The following is an 18,947-nucleotide window of genomic DNA, read 5'->3' as shown; positions in this document are numbered from 1 at the left end:
TCCTTTAAATGTTATTTTCAATACATTAAATTGTCTGGTTATGTGGAGAGAAATGTCCCCTTGGATGTAGATGTTTGGGCCATAAGACAAGCCCATCAAAATTCCTGAGTGATGGATAAAGGTGATCTTGGTGTCACTTTTGTAACAGAAAGGTTATTTGATGGTTTCAAGCATGCTCAACGATACCCGTTTCTTAATGAAAGTAGTCTGCTCTTAAAAAAAATATTCATAAAACACAGTATACGGTATATGGCATGTTGACATTGTTTTTTTTTTTTTATCAAATATTAGAATGGGCTTAATGAAATAATCTTGACATCTTTGACCATTGTATGATAGTTAATAATAAACTTGATACTTTTCATGAACTGCTTCCTCTTGAGCTTTTCATACAGTACAATCTTTACAGCTTACAGAAAGTGGTATGATGAACAAAAAACATCCAGTAAGCAGTAGTTCTGTGGGTGAAAACACTTTGTGTTTGAAACAGGTCTGAGGAGATTCATTCAAGCAAATAGAAATACCATGGATACTCAAATTACAACTCTTTACAATTTTGGTGTGCGGAAGAGTATTTGTCCTGTGCATGTTATCCGCTAAGCTGAGCAGTTGAAAATAAGAAAAATGTCATCTTTTGTGATGAATCTCTACTTCTACTTAACATACAGGGGCAGAATTTGGTGTACTAGGTAGGTGTACCTTGTAAAATGGCCACTGAGTGTATGGTTAAGGCAAGTTTAGTTGAGTGCAACAGAAGAAATTAATTAAAATTAATTTAATGTGTACAACATAGTGCTCTTCTAATTTACTCAAACTATCATCCTCTTTAATAAAACCCCTGTGTGCGTCCAGGTGTCCGTGTGTGTCTTCTGGTGAAGTGCGCATGCACGGGGCCACACGGCACGTGTTCAGTCTCTTCCTGTGCATTCCCTGTGTGTGCAGAGAGAGAGAGAGAGACACACAGGTGTGTGTGCGCGACAGACAGACAGACAGACAGACAGGCAGGCAGGCAGGCAGGCAGGCAGGCAGGCAGGCAGGCAGGCAGGCAGGCCCGCCCGAGAGACAGACACGCACGAACACACAAGCCGGCCTGCGCGAGAGACACACTCACACACACACACACAGGCAGGCCTGCATGGGGGACAAGACACGCACGCACGAAGGCCCGGGACAGAGTCAGACACACACACACAGGCGTGCACGTGTGCATTGTTGCAATGTTACTTTTCTTGGTTGTTTATTAGATTACGGATTTTTCAAATGTTCATTTTTTTCCCTGTGCTTAAAACTCATTAAAAAAAGATGCAAACTCTTGCAGTGTTAGTTTTCTCTGTTGTTCAAGGTTTTCTTAGTGTTATTCAATGTTTTTACATTTAGTTTACTATTATGCTGTGCATTCAATGGTATAATTAACTATATTTGTGCTTAAAATCTTAAAAAAATATATATTTACATACAGTTCATATGGTCTAGAACGGATTATTTGTATTTACATACAATCCTATGGGGGAAATTTCTTCGGTTCCACCGTATTACTGTCCGACAAAATTATAGGCATTTTACGGAAATACAAACCAGTATTACTGAGAGAGAAAATTAAAGGCACACAATACAGTGACGCATATTACAGCCGCATACAAGGTCCCTTGTCATTTTATATAGACTGTTCCTACTAATGTTTATGCACTACTGTTCTAGCGCCCGTTATTATAACGGGCTTAATGTCTAGTATTGCATATTTAGCTATTAACTGTGCTGTCATTGGCAGGTTGTGTGAGTCGCACAGACAAGCTGCAGAGGGGCACTGGGAGCCTCAGTCCTTACATTCCCAAATCCTCTCCTGAAGTGCCACAGCCTGCAGCAGTTGCCTTTGGGGATCCAGTGATGAGTTCTCCATCTGCTGCGTCTTCTCAGGTGAGTGTAGAATCTGGACTGTGTTCAAAGCATCAAACTTGCATATGTTGTCTCATTGTGTTTTCTTTCATTATTTAGCCAAACCGAAGGAGGAGAGTGGAGAATTCATTTGATATTAATAACATCGTTATACCAATGTCAATGGCAGGCGGAGCTAGATTTGAGAAGTTGCAGTACAAAGAGATCCTAACACCCAGGTGAGCATCTTCACAGAGAAAGCAATGTCTGTGCAGGCTCATTCTGTTTGTCTTGTGTTATTCTCTTTTTTTTGTTTGTTACAGTTGGAGACACTTGAACTGTGATAATGTACTGCCACCAGACACTTATGTGGAAAAAGAGGATGAATACCCAGAGACGGATGAGGTGAGGGACCAAGTCATTTTGCAGCAGAGGTAACACATGCAGAACAAGTGAGCATTGTGTTGTCTGCTTATCCAGTGATTTCTTCAGCATCTCTATAATGACAGCAGGCTTTTAAAATAGGAGTTGGAATTGATTTCCTACAATTAATGTTTTTTTATTTGCAGTATAATTTCTAGAACTCCCCTCCACATACTGTACATGAAACACATGGATAGAACTGAAAATTTGTTAGTATGGAAGTCTTTAGGTGATACCCTTTTAACTTGTAGGTGGAAGATACTGCAGATGAGGCCTACTTAAGCCGGCACCAACCATGTGAAGAGCGGGAGAAAAGCCGGTGGAGCAGCTGGGCCCTGAGTTCCTCACAACGCAGAGGTGGCCGGTGAGTTGAGCATTTTGATTGCTCTCATTTGTCCAGTGTTTCCCTAGCAAACAGCACCTTATCCAGTGTGAAAAAAGACAAGCAGAACAAACAAAGAGTTGGGGAGTCCACCCAGTATAATGTAGTAGCAATTTATATTAGCCAAGAGTAGTCATATAAGAATGAGTCAATAACGACTGACTGACAAGTGTCGGGTTTGTCCTTTTATATGTTCTTGAGAGGAAGAGGTGAGACAGGGAGGTTAAGTGAGGTCGGAAGGAGGGGCGTGGTATAATCCCAGAAGTAGGTGGAGTTTTAGCCTTTCTTTCTGAAGGTCTGCAAAAAAGGGAGAGAAGGTATTAGTACGACTCATTAACCCCTGTCTCTGTTGCTTACCTTCCGCTAAGCCCTTAGACTATGTGCACCTGTGTTACACCAGTCACACAAACCTTTACACTCCTAAAAGTCTCTGGATTTCACTTGATTGTACAGCTATCCACCTGTCATTGTAATACACAAGGCAGGAACTGTGGTCATTAGGTGTCTTCTCTAGGGTTTCTTCCCAACTGCCCTGAAATACATGGGTGACATTTCTGTAGGACTTTGTGTGTGCAAATAACCTTAAATGAAAGTCTTCAATGTGTAATTTAGTGACCTCTGAATTGTTTGATTTGCAATTTTAAAGTGTATAGCAGAGGTAAATCAAGGGAAAATGTGTCTTTGTCCTAAATGTTATGGAGGGCACTGACATGCTACAGAAAATGACTGTTGGACTGGTGCACAACACAGGAGCCCTCAAACTGTATCTGTTACCTCACAACATGCATTGCCGAAGCTGATATTTCTTCCTGCTACTTCAGTGCACAGTGCTTGAACAGGATGTTAACCCAATCTTTGTTTTGTGTTAATATTGTGCTAGAGTGGTGCTTATCAAACCTTTTTCATGGTGACCCACAGGTTTTACAAATTCTGCTCAACACCACTGGCTATTAAGCCTCTGCATGTATAGCATATGTAGCTATATTTTAGAAGTAGAGTAGTGAGGGGGTGGTGGAACTAGGGGGGGAGAGAAAGAGAGCAAGCTATATCTGATCTATCCTTTTAATCCTTATAATGATAAGTGCCAATGTAACAATAAGCTTAATGGCAATAACTCCTGGGAAAATTGGAAATTAAGGTGAAAGCTGTCTCACTTTCAGTTAAAACTACATAAGGACATCAAAAATTCAGAATCAATGTTTCCATGATGGGACAGTTAACTTTGTGAGCTGGAATGTTAAAGGCCTGAATCACTAATTAAAGAGAGAGAAAATATACTCTCTCCTAACAGGTCTAAATGCTAAAATAGTATTTTTACGGGAGACCCACTTATTAAGTAAGGATAGGACAGATTATCTCACATCTTTCCCACAGAAATAATTTGGAAACCAAGAAGGTATTAGAGCTAATTAACGAAATTACTAGAATAGACCAAGAACATGCCAGGTGTCCAAGTGAGGCTCTTCATAGGAAATGGCAGGCTCTGCATTCAGAACTCAACCCCTTGACAACTAAAGAAACAGAACAACTCATTTTTAAATCAAGACATCTATTACTATGAACATGGAGAGAAAGTTAATAAGATCTTAGCTCAACAAATCCACAAGCAAAAAGGTTCACAATGCAATCCCAGCAATCACCAACACAAACGGAGATAATAATCATTGACCATAAAAATATAATGCACACATTTAGAGACTACTGTAAATCCTTATATTCTACTGAATTTAAAGAAAACTGCCTGGAAAACATTTGGGATTAAATCACTTAAAGATCTGTACATACACATCTTTGCATCCTACAAATGATTACACTCCAAATTTAACCTTCCAGCAACACATTTCTTTTACTACTGTGGACTCGACCCGGACACAGACAGGCAGACATGTTGTTCTTCAACCACCACACGTTTATTATTTACACTATTTACAATATTATGGTCACTTAGACCCAGTTCCGTGCACAAAACACCCCCAAACACACAGTCCTGGTCTCACAAACGCCTTTCTTCGGGCCGCCTCCACACCTCTCTCATGCCTTGTCCTTCTTCCACCCGACTCCAGCCTCGAATGAAGGGAGACGGCCCCTTTTATTCTCTCCCGGATGAGCTCCAGGTGGCTCCCGGCATTCCCTCGTTGGCCACGCCCCAGCGCGGCGGAAGTGCCGGCTGTTCTCCCGGCAGCTCTCTGGGTGTCCTTCCTAATCTTCCCCCCAGCACTTCCTGGTGTGGCGGAAGTGCTGAGGGAACAGGTCCCCAAGACATTGGGGCGCCTCCTGGCGGTGGCCACGGGCCCCTGCAGGGTGGGGCTTCCATGCCCTTAACCCATGGCCCCCAAAGCAACCTGGAAGGCGGGCCCCATGTGATCCAGGGTGGGCGCAGACCCACATCCGGTCCCTCACGGTGTCCCTGGCATCCCTGACACTACCTTCAAATTAGAAACTTTGTTAAACAGAACCTGCCCAATTTTCCTCACCTCCCACCTACCTCTATGCTGGAAAAAATATTGATCAGTCTTGAGGACTCAGACAGCTTTTCTGCAATATATGAAACCATACTAGAGTTCCCTCCCTTTCAAAGATTCAAGAGGACATTGGGAAAAGGATCTCTCACTCAACATCTCAGAAAAGGAGTGGAAGGTATTAATGCGGGGAGTTCACTCAAGCTCCATATGTGCAAAGCATACAATTATTCAACTCAAAATGATATATTGAGCACATCTGTCTCGCTTAAAATTGTCAAAAATGTTTCCAGGGCAAGATCCAACCTGAGAACGTTGCAGTCAAGTTCCAGCCTCACTGGGCCACATGTTCTGGACATCCACCAAATTAACATCATTCTGGACCAAAATCTTGAAATGCCTATCAGACAGCCTTGGTGTCACAATCCCTTCTAATCCATTAACAGCTGTGTTTGGTGGGCTTAAAGTGGAGGAGGACAAACAAACATTAATTGCCTTTACTACACTATTGGCACGTAGACTTCTCTTGCTCAACTGGAAGAATCCTAACTCTCCTATTCTAAGTCAGTGGGTAACTGCTGTTATATACTATTTGAAACTGGAAAAAATAAAATTTGTACTTGGAGGATCTGTGCAGAACTTTTTCAAAACCTGGCAGTATCTAATCAATAACATTTTAGAATAAGCTTTTAAAGCACCAAGGAAGCAGGTTCTCTCCTCTTTTTCTTTTTCTTTTTTTTTTCTTCTCCATTTATTTTTATTAACTTATTAATTAATCTATTTACTTGTTTTTACTAGCTTTAAGTTTTACTCTGCTGGCTTAGCTGTCTTTCTCAGGGGTGGATGTTAATTTGTTTTCGATCTTATTTTTGTAAAAATTGATTTATTTGTATGGAATGTGTGATTTCAATAAAATTAATAAAATAAAAAAAGGAGTAGTGAAAAAGTCATATTTATATTTACATTTAGTGATTCACTTATGAGTTTTTCACATTCTTTAGATAGAAACTGAGTTAATTTAGTTTTATAGGTTATGTGCTTCAGCCCTTACCTGGCATTCCTGTGAAATATTAAGTCACCTATCAACATTGGTCCCATACATCTGTTGTGTCATGCACCTGCTCTTTTTCAAAAGACTGATAAAAAAAGAAAAACATGATTAATGACTGTGTTTAACATGGTCGGCCAATCCCAAAAAATATTTTCTGGGTTTTTGGTGTGTTACAGGTACAAAGATTTCATTGGAACTATGCTCCATTCTGCTTTCTCTTTGATCATATCAGTTTATGCTTGCATAGAATACCATTTTTGTGAAGGGCTTTGTTCTTAAGTGTCACATTTGCTTGAAGGTTGTTGTTTTCACCTGTGCACTAGTCATGGTTTCATGTTTTGCAAAAAAGTAAAAATATTAATAGTAAGAAGTATAAAACGCACATATGATACAAATATGTGTGTAGCACTCAGAATATTTAAGCTGTGTTCTTATTCTAATATGTACTTTTTATATGAATATTCAAATCTAAATTTTTGGCTAATAAGACAACCCTGCTGAAGATTTATTTGTTGTATACAGTAAACCCTCGTTTATCATGGTTAATCCATTCCAGACTCTACCGCGACAAATGAATTTTCACGAAGTAGGATTCTTTATTTATAAATCTAACATTTTTGCAGTTAGAGCATAGAAAACCTGTTTACCTTCTAAATACGTTTTTTAACATTATTAGAGCCCTCTAGACATGAAAGAACACCCTTTAGTCAAAAGTTTAAACTGTGCTTTATGACAAGACAGAGATGACAGTTCTTTCTCACAATTAAAGGGATGCAAACAAATCTTCCTCTTCAAAGGAGTGCACGTCAGGAGCAGAGAGAGAGAGAGACAGAGAAAGAAAAGCAAACAATCAAAAATCAATACGAGCTGTTGGGCTTTTAAGTATGCAAAGCACCGCGATAAAGCAGCTGCAAGAAAAAGGGAGCAATGTGAAGGTAGTCTTTCAGCATTTTTGAGAGGAGCATCCGTATCCTCTAGGCAAACAGCCTCTCTGTTCACCCTCCCTCCGTCAGGAGCAGAGAATGTCAGAGAGAGTGAGAGATAAAGAGAAAAGCAAACAATCAAAAATCAATACGTGCTGCTAGAGCTTTTAAGTGTGCGAAGCACCGCACAGGAAGCATATCGTATATCATTGAGGAGTTTTATTTAATACGTAATACGTGCTCTGATTGGGTAGCTTCTCAGCCATCTGCCAGTAGCGTCCCTTGTATGAAATCAACTAGGCAAACAAACTGAGGAAGCATGTACCATAAATTAAAAGACCCATTGTCCACAGAAATCTGCGAACCAGTGAAAAATCCATGATATATATTTAGATATGCTTACATTTAAAATTCTTGATGGAGTTAAGCTACGAAAGTCGAAGTGCGATACAGCCAGGGATCACTGTATTGAAAGTTATAAAAAAAATTAGGGCATTAAGCTTGCGACACTCCCAAGTTGCATTGTGATAACCAGTTTGGAAAACTCTGTATCAGAGGCTCTGGAATGTTATGCCAGCTAGAAAAGTCTGTCCTAGATGTGGTGGCCTGTGAGATGCATCCTGATGTCTCAAGTGAGTCGATCAAACCTCAGCCTTCATAAATGACATTCCATTCTTGCTTGTTATTTTTCAGGTCCTCTAACAAGGGTGAAGGTCGACTCACACCACAGCCGCAACTGCTAAATGCAGGTCCAACACACCCTGTTTCTCCACCTGAGATGACTTCTGTTCTTCTAAGTGATTCACCCTACTTGTGTTCTCAGAGCCCTCCTGATACCAGGGATCAGCGGAGCAGAGGACTTTCATTTAGTGAGGACACAATGTCATCCATACCAGATGAGGAGGTTCTAGTAAGTAAACAAAGTGAAATTGCTGAAGCGCTGTTGTGGCTCCATGTTGTGATACTTTAATTTGAAGCTCATTTGAATTGTGAGCCTTCCTTTATTATGATTTTTATTATCATTTTGGATGTCATAACATTCTTGTTGTCCTTCAGACATCACTTGTTAAGAGAATGGTTTTCTAATAGACAGTTGAAATATTACTGAATGAAATACCCCAGCTGCTGAAAAACTGAATATGGCCTTGGTCTGTGTGAGCAGTCTTGAGAGCAGAACATGTTCAACAATGAAATTTAATGGAGGTGACAGTCTGAACATGATGTGTACATCCAGTGGTGTTCAGATATTGAAAACATGATATGGTAAAGACATTAGCAGAGCTCCTCAAAATGCAATATGGACGTTGAGACATCATAGGATTTAGAAAAGCACATACAAATTCTTTAAAAATGAAGAAAAATAAAGATGAAAGTGGTTTGCAGTGTGAAAGTGTCAACAAAAGACACTTTAATCTTTAAGGTTCTTTTTAAATTGGTGGACAATTTACTACTTAAAATGCCTAAATTATTAGCCGTGATTTACATGAATACCCTTGTATTATTTACCTGTGTGACATCCATGCATCACTCATGTCTCAAACACACAGATCAAAGTAAGCGATATGGCCAAGGCAGCCTTAGCTTCAAAATAGAACAAGCAAGAAAAGCTTTACAAGGACCAAGGGATCCTTACCCCCGGGCACTTCCCCAAAAAGGGCTACACTACAGAATACCTTACCAAAGATCAGAAGCCACTTCAACTGCTACATTCCTACCAGAATTCATGGATGTGATGCTTTATTTCCAGATCGCTACCTTTGAAAGGTTAAAACAAATAAATCATTCATACAAGCACAATAGGGCAATTCTGATCAATAAATGGAAGGTATCATTGAAAAAATATTTCAAACCATAATTTGATTACTTATGTTTATTTGCAGAAATTGGGCATTAAATACTAAAAGTCAAAAGTAGAAGAAAAGATACAACCTGAACAATTCAAATCAGTGTCTGAAACAGCAAGCTTTACTTCAGTATATCCAGCAGAGAGATGACTGTGTAATTTAAAATGTCCATTCTTCTTAATCCAAATCGGGCATTTCTTAAATAGATACTTCATAATAATGCAGGCTTGATCTCCTTGCATTTTCATATCATAGCTGGCTCTTCACTTTTGTCCTTTCACAGTGTGGTATAGTTTTCAGTTTGTTTTCGTAACTCTCATTTTCATAGCAGGCACTATGTTCTTGTATTACAAACCTGCATTATCCCTCCGTTGCAAAAGCAGGCATGTTGTCTGCCTCACATCCATCTCTTTCCACAGCTGAATATATGTTTGCATCGCACCAGTTGGTGCTTTCTTTTATACTGTGGCTTGATGGCTTTTTTCAGTAACTGACATTAGACAAAAATCGTGTGATTGAGAATTTACCTTTGGTCTTGATCTTCTGTCTGTTATGAGATATGAGTTAAATAAGTCCCCCAAACCCCCGGTTTCACATTTTTGTGCACTGGTTAGCTTATCCGAGTTTAAACAAAATAGGTAACACTTCTTGATAATGTTTGTTATACATTGTGCATATTTCTCCCAAGTTTTCTACATTAACATGCTTGTTTGCCTCTCAGAATTCAATGCTGTGTTAATTTTTTTTTGTTTTATTCCTGCTTAGTTTGATTACGGTAGCTGTTAGTTCAAAAAAAAAAAAATAGACCTGGCAGACTCCTTTTCTACAGTTATCTCTTACTTGGTCAACAATGTCTTCTGAAACTTGTAGCTTTTTCCCTAGCCTATAGAATACTTGTCTTCCTTTATCTATGGGCCGCCCCTGGCGTCACATTTTTGGGGATGGCATTATTGGTCAAAAGGCTCAGTACAATTCATGTGTAAGTGGTAGGGTTTGGAAAAATATCACACATAAATGACAAAAGAGAAATTCTGTGATTTGTATCCACAAATGCTTCAAAAATTATTTTCAGACTGCCCTTCTGTGAAGGCAACAGACACAAGCAGTTTATATTTATGAGGCAATAAGAAAAATAAGCATAAACATTACACCGATAATAATTTCTAGGAAGATAAACAACCAATTTATAATTTTGTTCCCTTATCAATCCGAATGCGTTCGTGCTCTGCGCAGAAAACATCCCCACCTATCACTTGCACACTACACTGGTTCTCATTTTCACAGCGTAATTATATTAAACTAATAATTAGAACACGGCTTATCAGTATGTCTATACTATATATTCTTGTCTAGTTGATGCTTATAAATAATTATATATCAAAAATTATTGCTGTTTCTCTATATATGTATAAATCTATGCAAAAGTTATCTTAGTTTTTCTCTATACGTCTGTTTAAATAGGTTAACGTAATCAGATATGTTGGAGGGCAGCGGATTGAAGCACCGCCCCGAGCGGCACGAACTCGAGCTACGCCACTGCCTATATCTGCCCTGACAGTATGAAATTATTGTTAAGCTAAATTGCCTGCTTCTCAGCACTACTTGTCCTGTGCCCCTCTTCTCTGCCTGCATTTATTTTAACCAAACCTTTTTTGCTAAATTCTTAGTTAAATGCGCTCGATTAAAAGCAATTGTAGTTTTTCATTATAAGCCCTGTAGTATAGCTGTGGTCTTGGTCACAAAGTTTATTCATGTAAAAGATACATCTTATCTAAATAAAACACCATTAAATATTACAAGTCTTATTTAATAAAGTAAAAACCTCAATTTTCAAAACAAACTCATTACATACTGAAACATTCAAAGTGTTCTGATATGGGCTTCACTAATATGTCTGACTCCTCTGCTAAAATAAAAGACTGTCTTACTTTAATTTTCTTCATAAACAGATCTCATCCAGACGACATTTTTGTGTCTCAACTCCAAACTTATACCCTAGAGAAGGCGGTGGTCTTGTTATAACACCTGAAGTGGCAGCTGGATTTACTGTCTGTGAGGATAGGAAGAGTAGAAAAGAAACTGACAGCTGCTGCAACCCTTTCAGTTGGGGGGGTTATTGGTATTGCATCAGTAAAGGTGTATGACTCCCTTCAGCCTCTCACAGTGTATCAGTGTGTTTCAATTCATGCGATAAACATGGGGACTGCTGCCCAACCTCTGCAGGTCACATCCTCCCTTTTTAACTCAGTGTGGAGTGTTCTTTCTAGTAAGTAAGTAGGGTTGCTAGAAGATTGATCCTTTTGATCGGGAAGTTTTCACATCATTCATAAATGAAGTCTGTATTTTAATTGTTTAGAATACATATATTGGGGGAAAATGTTAAACATATGCAGAATGTAATATTTAATACTTAAAAAAAACATATTGCAAATATTTTACCAGAATTAATTTTCTTTTTAAGCCATTTTTGGTAAGAGTGGTGGCTATATTCTGAAAGGGTGGTAGCAGCAGTTGTAATGATGTCTTTAAATTACGGCAGCAAAGGAAGTAATGAGATGTGTTAAGGAATAGTTTAAAAAATCAATAAATACTAAAGGTGAGTTTGCAGTGGAAAAGGTAGGAGAAATAAAACTGAGCAAGTGTGAGCAAGTTTTCTGCCTGATACTTACAGGTGAATCCTCCAGGACCCTTTGTGATTATGTGGATTAAGTAGGTTAGAAAATGTTATGTTACAAGTTATTGACAAAAATAATGATGAAGACATTGTAGACACGATGAATCAAGTAATTACACAAACACAAATAGCCAAAAAGAGAGGAAGTAGTGAACATGTAGAGAAAGTAAGAAATGTTCCAGGAATTTGCTTTGATGGCCTTGACTTAAAGCAGGTAGCATCTGGCTTCATTATACTTGTTTTATTTTTTGAGCCATTTTAAATTATGTAATAGTTGAGTTATATGCATTTTATTTTTGTTTTGGTGCACATCCACAAATGTAAACATCGATTTTCTTCTTTTCCCACATTGTAGACAGTACTACCATGGGAGCCTCGCTCTTTTCCCCTGTCTGAAGAAGAGTTAAAATTGGTGCAAAATCAGGTGGAGGAAATGACATTTCATGAGCTCTGGTGGCATCAAAGGACAAACTGTGACAGCTCAGGGAGCTCGGGTGGCAGCTACTTGAACAACTTGCATAAGAGCCAGACAGAAGCTACTGACTCAGGGATATCGCTGGTGAGCGCAGATCCTACAGCCACCCCACCCAGCCCTTCTGTGTCACGGTGCGGCCTGCACAGTGTTGTGCTGCACCTTAATGCCAGTGCGCTTTCAGACCTGCCTCCAGAGCCTGCTGTGCCTCAGAGCAGCGTGGACCTAGGGTGCTGTGCCACGCCACTGGCCGCTTCACCGCGGTCTTTACTCAACCCTGAAGAAATGACAGCCCAGGACAGATGAGGCCCGCTCACACATGTGTTCTGTTCTAGCTGCTTTGTATGTGTTTGATATTCAAACAACTACTGTATCATGAGGGAGACGTGTGAAAATTACACATAAAGCTATATACCCAGCAGGTTGTTTTTGTCTGTCTTTTCATTTGAATGCTGTCTCATGAATGTGTCTACCATGTTCTCAGGCTAATATGCATATATGGGCACCACTTAAAGAGTTTAGCTATTTAAACCGATTGTAGAGTCAAATTTAGTTCTTCACACCTTAGAATTCTGTGTCCAGTTTGCAGATTACAGTCTGTTTCAAAATGTAATGTCTTATGCCAGTTCCTACTTTAAATATTTACTGTATTTCTGGCATATGGAAACTGGCAGATTCATCCCTTTGACTTCTTTGGTGTGTTCAGTTGAAGATTTTTGTAATTATATTTTGACTAGTCTTAATTCTGGTGTAATCGGCTAGCAATGACTTAAATCCTATACCTGTTTTTTGCGAATGTGATGTTTTTACATGTGAAAGTTATGTGCCAGCCTTGCCTTCTTTAGCATCTTATATCAGGACAGGAGCTTATATGTTCCATGGTCAAGGTCTCAGATGGTCACTTAGTGCCTTTAGAGTTTGATGGAAAAAAATACTACCTTTTCAACTAAGCTGTTTTTCTTCTGCACAATATGAGGTGCTGTTTTACAGTGCATCCCGAAAGTATTCACAGCGCATCACTTTTTCCACATTTTGTTATTTTACAGCCTTATTCCAAAATGGATTAAATTCATTTTTTTCCTAAGAATTCTATACACAACACCCCATAATGACAACGTGAGAAAAGTTTACTTGAGGTTTTTGCAAATTTATTAAAAATAAAAAAATTGAGAAAGCACATATAAGTATTCACAGCCTTTGCCATGAAGCTCAAAATTGAGCTCAGGTGCATCCTGAATGAACTCTTTGGTGTGAATGCCAGGCATCACGTTTGGAGGAAACCAGGCACCACCTGGCATCACCAGGACAATACCATCCCTACAATGAAACATGGTGGTGGCAGCATCATGCTGTGGGGATGTTTTTCAGTGGCAGGAACTGGGAGACTAGTCAGGATAAAGGGAAAGATGACTGCAGCAATATACAGAGACATCCTGGATGAAAACCTGCTCCACAGCGCTCTTGATCTCAGACTGGGGTGACGGTTCATCTTTCAGCAGGACAACGACTCTAAGCACACAGCCAAGATATCAAAGGAGTGGCCCAGGCTTGAATCCGATTGAACATCTCTGAAGAGATCTTAAAATGGCTGTGCACTGACGCTTCCCATCCAACCTGATGGAGCTTGAATGGTGCTGCAAAGAGGAATGGGCGAAACTGGCCTAGGATAGGTGTGCCAAGCTTGTGGCATCATATTTAAAAAGACTTGAGGCTGTAATTGCTGCCAAGGCTGTGAATATTTATGTACATGTGATTTCTCAGTTTTTTTATCTATACTAATAAAAGGCAAATCCCTCACTAATCACTCATCACTAATTCTCCAACTTCCTGTGTAGGTAGAAGGCTGAAATTTGGCAGGCTCATTCCTTACAGCTTACTTACAAACGTTAAGCAGGTTTCATTTCAAAATCCTACGCGTAACGGGCATAACTGAATCATACTTATGTACATATATACGTCCATAGTCTGCCGCTCGGTCGCTGTGTGAGGCGGCGTTGCGTTCCCCCATCCCCACGCCTCCCACGTAATTGGCTGCCTGCCCATATAAGGCCGTCAGTCGCTCCGGTCTCTTCTTTCCCTTCCTTGCTTCGCCACTGTATTCATGCCTCCCTACTGATAACTGCAGCCTTTTTATTTAATCCACGGCTTCTCTGCTGTTTTATTGTTCGTTTATTACGATTATAGTTATTGTGTAGGTATTTTAGACTTAGTTTACTGTTCAGGTACCCATTTCCTTTACCGTTCCAACCGTACCCCCATTAACATGTCTATCGAGGTGATCACCATCAATCAAAGAATTGTCACTTACTGAGTGGTTTCCATGCCTGGAGATGCCGCCTGCCTTTTCCATTCTCTGTGTTACATATTACACGGCCATATCAGGCTCACTCTTGATATCCGGAGGAACATTGTGTCTTATGTATTGAATGACTGGGACAGGTTCAAGGTGTGGACTGATGACGGTACAAGAGATAATTATACTACACAGGAGCACTATAAGTGTGAAATGCTTAATCCCTTCACCTATGCTTCTGCATGTGAGTTGATGGCTGCCTCTGAATTGTTCGGTTGTCACTTTCAAGTGTACCGAAATGGCCAAATATTTTACACCTTTGGAGAACCGCCAATGGCTCTTAAACATTTTAGATTCACAGGTGATGATTTGAGTAGTGGACACTTTGATGTTTATGAATGTTTCAACTCTAAAAAGCTGGATGCGAAGTTATCGATGAAACTGGTTTTATGCTTACAACGCTTGGCAGATGCCGAATGTCACTTAAACACAAGTCCTGCAAATACTAATTTAATTGAAACAAACCATGAAACTCGAACCGATTATGCCAGCAGCAATCCAAGCTGTGAGAAAACAGTAAAAAGGAGGAGTGTCAGATGTCGTGGTACCTTGTCTGATGCAGCTAGACGGAAACAACTTTGTGACACTGCCACCAAATACTCGCAGAAAAATCTACAAGTTAATAGAGACGCTGCCGCTAAATATTCGCAGGCAAATCCACAAGTTCATAGACACGCTGCCGCTAAATATTCGCAGGCAAATCCACAAGTTAATACTGGGAATGCCTGTTAAACATCGTAGATTCACGAGTAGTGATTTGGGTAGTGAACACTTCGATGAATGAAACCTGTTATCTTTCCAATGGTTGACAAACACGGAATGTAACTTGAACACAACACGTCCTCCAAATACGAACCTGATTGAAAGAAATAATGATAATCAAATCCTTGATGACAGCAACACTCATAACTGTGACAAACAATTACATTGACAATCATGTTACGTTATTTTTAAAATGTTTCCTTTTCTTTTTCATAACTTTTTTAATACACTACTTCTCCGCTGCGTAGCGCGGGCATTTTGCTAGTGTTTAAGAAATTTGCAAAAACCTCAAGTAAACTTTTTTCACATTGTCATTATGGGGTGTTGTGTGTAGAATTCTGAGGAAAAAAAATGAATTTAATCCATTTTAGAATAAGGCTGTAACTTAACAAAATGTGGACAAAGTGATGCGCTGTGAATACTTTACCGGATGCAATGTACTTCAATGCTACATAACCCTAAGGAAAATGGAAGCAGCGGCTGGTAGAAACTACAGGTGTAAGTATTTCTGTGTATTCATAATACAGAGTCCAACTTTTTTACTCTGTGGTTAGATGTTTCTGTAGTTGGTCTATATGCAGACCCTCCTGACAAATCAGCTTTACACATGTGTACATTTAGTTAGGATTGTGTATGGGCCCTCTGTTGTTTACATGTCCTGAATACATTCAGTTTATATCTCCTTGGGATACTGGCTACAAAACTGTGTTTACTTATTTATAGACTCCTCAAAGCATTTTGCATCCATTCATTCTTAACACTCTTTCAGTAATCTCTGTTCAGTTTGCATTTGGTAAGTCATTTTAACATTTAATATCTTGTGCTAATTTCTATTTCAAATGTCACTATTTATATTTTGACAAGTAAATATTCAAGTTATAGGTATTTTAATGAGAGACAACACACATATAAAGGGTCCGGAGCACCCTTAGGCAAACCCTGTATATTATAAGTTGGCACAAAAGGTGCAAAAAAAAAAACATGTGGTGGTAGCATGGAGACTATTCTTGCTGAAACCGGTCAAGTCTGAATCAATATAATGGTACTTCCGGTTAAGTTAAACTCTGGGAGGAAGAGGCGGGCACAGGTGGAACATGTTCTGGAAGTGACGTCATGGGAGTCGGCACACTCGATCATTCTTTCTACAGAGGGGAAAGAAGAATAGATACTGTTACTGCTTAGCACTCTTGGCTGGCCTGGGGTGTATTGTTATTGTCTAAGCCATTAAGTTATTCCCCAGGCACACGTTTGACAGTACCCATAGTCCAGATCCACAGGATGAGGCAATCCGAGCCGTGGGCTCATGGACATGAGACAGAGCAGCGGCGCTGGAATGGAGAAGACTGCGATGATGTTGGACTTCGAACCTGAACAGCTGAAGGTCCAAAAACCACCTGGGGCCTCATGTATAAACGGTGCGTACGCACAGAAATGTTGCGTAAGAACTTTTCCACGTTCAAATCGCGATGTATAAAACCTACACTTGGAGTAAAGCCACGCATTTTTCCACGGTACCTCATGCCTTGTCGTACGCAAGTTCTCCGCTCGGTTTTGCAAACTGGCGGCACCCAGCGTCAAAGCAGTGCTACTGTTCTTGTGTGATTACTCATTATTTTTATGACGCGGCTTTATAAATACACAGAAACTAACCGCATATTGTTTATTAGTGTAATGCATCTGATTGTAATTAACTCATAACAATATAATGGTCCAGGGAACAGCCATAGTATTCCAAATGCTATAACTGCTTTAGCGTTGTTACTCTCACTTCTTCTTCTTCTTCTTCTTTCAGCTCCTCCCGTTAGGAGTTGCCACAGTGGATCATCTTTTTCCATATTACTCTCACTGCACCACTCGGAGTATTGATATCACTGTATCTGAGTGTGAATCACAGCAGCAGCTGATTGGAAAGAGAATTATCGGTATACAGCTTTAAGGACACGCTGTCTCAGCCACTGCAAAATGTTTTAAAGCCTTTCCTGTACAGACCTCGCGGTTCAGAAACAGTTTAATCCCAAGAACTTTAAATGCACTCAATCAATTGCTCCTTGTAGAACGGTTTGTACTTATAAGTACAATCAACCCACTGTAAACTTGCACTACAGTTATAATATCTCACAACCTGAGCCACTTTATAAAGCGCGTATTTACATATGATGACAATATCATTTTTAAGGTGAAATGCAGCAAAATATGTTTGTTAAATTGTAGCGGAGGCCACATGTGCTATTATTCTGTGGGTGGTTGCTGCCTCTTTGGGAGCATTACAGGGAAAAAAAAGATGCTGTAAATACACCTTTAAGGGGGAGGTCATAACACGGACAGGGCGGTTGGGATTGAGAACTTAAAAGCCGGAAAAGAAGGGGGGAAAGAGAGACATCTTGTGGAGCAAAGAGAAGGACAAGGTAGCGCCAAGAAATGGATCTGCTGGAACAAGTTCTTTTTCTTTTTGGGAGACTCAGCGACACAAGGGAGACGCGTCTCTGAAGACGGACTTTTTTTTCTTTGATTTCGCTGACGTACATCTTGGACCGGTAGGACTAAACTTTATTGGTATCGGCTCGACAGCCGGCGTATTCCGTTAGGGTTTCTCTTTGCCCTGAACAATAAGGACAGTAAACCCATTTGGACAGTCTGGGTTTTCTTATTTACGAACATCACGTGTTTAAACCAGAGCGGGGGGTTTCGATTGTTAGGTATTTATTTGTTTGTTTGTTTTTCTTTATATATGTAAAATAATATATTGGTTCTTTAGCTTCTTCTTTATTTGGTTTCATGGCTTGTGGTTAATGCTAGGCTGGGACAGGTGGTGGGGGTCAATAAAAGGACGAGCGTTGGTCACGCGTTGCCGATAGATATTGAACTGCTTTACACTAGCAGTTTTCTAATCGTGCCTTAACTCGGGGTTTAGTTGTTTGCCCCGGGGATAGCGGTACAAAATTATACACATAAAACTTTAACTTCATTTAAATAATCTATATTCTTAACTGGGAGTGTCGTGAAGGATAGAATAATTAAACATGTACTACGAAGATATTTCAATGTTCTTTAAACGTTTTGAAGAATCGGCGCTAAGCTTACAGATGGCTTAAAGTCTATTACAGAGCTGATTGTGTGGCAATTGGTTACTTGGGGAAAGAAAAGCACTGACTGCAGTGACGGCCACGCCAATATATATTAAATATAAAACAGAAAGAGAAAATAACAACACAGCTAAAAACGCAGCAACAAATTTCGACAATAAATTATTTCATCGAAGTGAAACACATGTTTAATAACGTGCTTTAACTCCTATCATCATGAAAATGACATCACGTATACATCTCAGTATTTTAGTTATTCAGAGAGCTGTAATATCACAAATGTAATGGATTCTGTGTCCAGTTGGAGGAAGAGAGCCAGTTTAAGAAGCAAGTAGTGATTCACACACACAGAGCACATACGAGTAGAAGATCAAATACAAAACAAAGCATTTAACGTGCTACTTTAATTACGATGTGATTTGAGAAACTGGTTAATTAAACCATTTTATGATGAAGTTTATAATGTTCTACTAAATGACAAAATAAACTACGTGATTAAAGTGGAAATGTCGAGATTGAAGTTGACATTTCGTGCTTTTTCCCCACCGTGTGCCTTTTTTCTCTGTACCCTAATAAACTTTCATATGACACTCAGACAGTGGGCTTACAACTCTTCTTTTCACGGCAACTTTGATATGTAACTTCTTTT

General features: G+C 39.6%; 1 protein-coding gene across 1 annotated transcript in view; it reads left to right on the top strand.

Moving 5' to 3' along the window:
• LOC120515335 (KAT8 regulatory NSL complex subunit 1-like) overlaps window positions 1-12,519 on the top strand; it is a 69,931-nt gene extending 57,412 nt beyond the window's left edge. Inside the window, exons 9-14 of the mRNA XM_039736165.1 lie at window positions 1,769-1,914; window positions 1,993-2,111; window positions 2,196-2,277; window positions 2,547-2,659; window positions 7,804-8,020; window positions 11,984-12,519. Coding sequence (XP_039592099.1) covers window positions 1,769-1,914; window positions 1,993-2,111; window positions 2,196-2,277; window positions 2,547-2,659; window positions 7,804-8,020; window positions 11,984-12,406 — 1,100 coding nt within the window. The 3' untranslated portion in view covers window positions 12,407-12,519. The remainder of the gene's footprint in view (window positions 1-1,768; window positions 1,915-1,992; window positions 2,112-2,195; window positions 2,278-2,546; window positions 2,660-7,803; window positions 8,021-11,983) is intronic.
• The last annotated feature ends 6,428 nt before the right edge of the window (window positions 12,520-18,947 follow it).

This window comes from Polypterus senegalus, chromosome 15, assembly GCF_016835505.1.
Source record: "Polypterus senegalus isolate Bchr_013 chromosome 15, ASM1683550v1, whole genome shotgun sequence".
In the NCBI taxonomy this organism is placed as follows: Eukaryota; Metazoa; Chordata; class Cladistia; order Polypteriformes; family Polypteridae; genus Polypterus; species Polypterus senegalus.
This window is presented reverse-complemented; position numbering and strand designations above follow the sequence as displayed.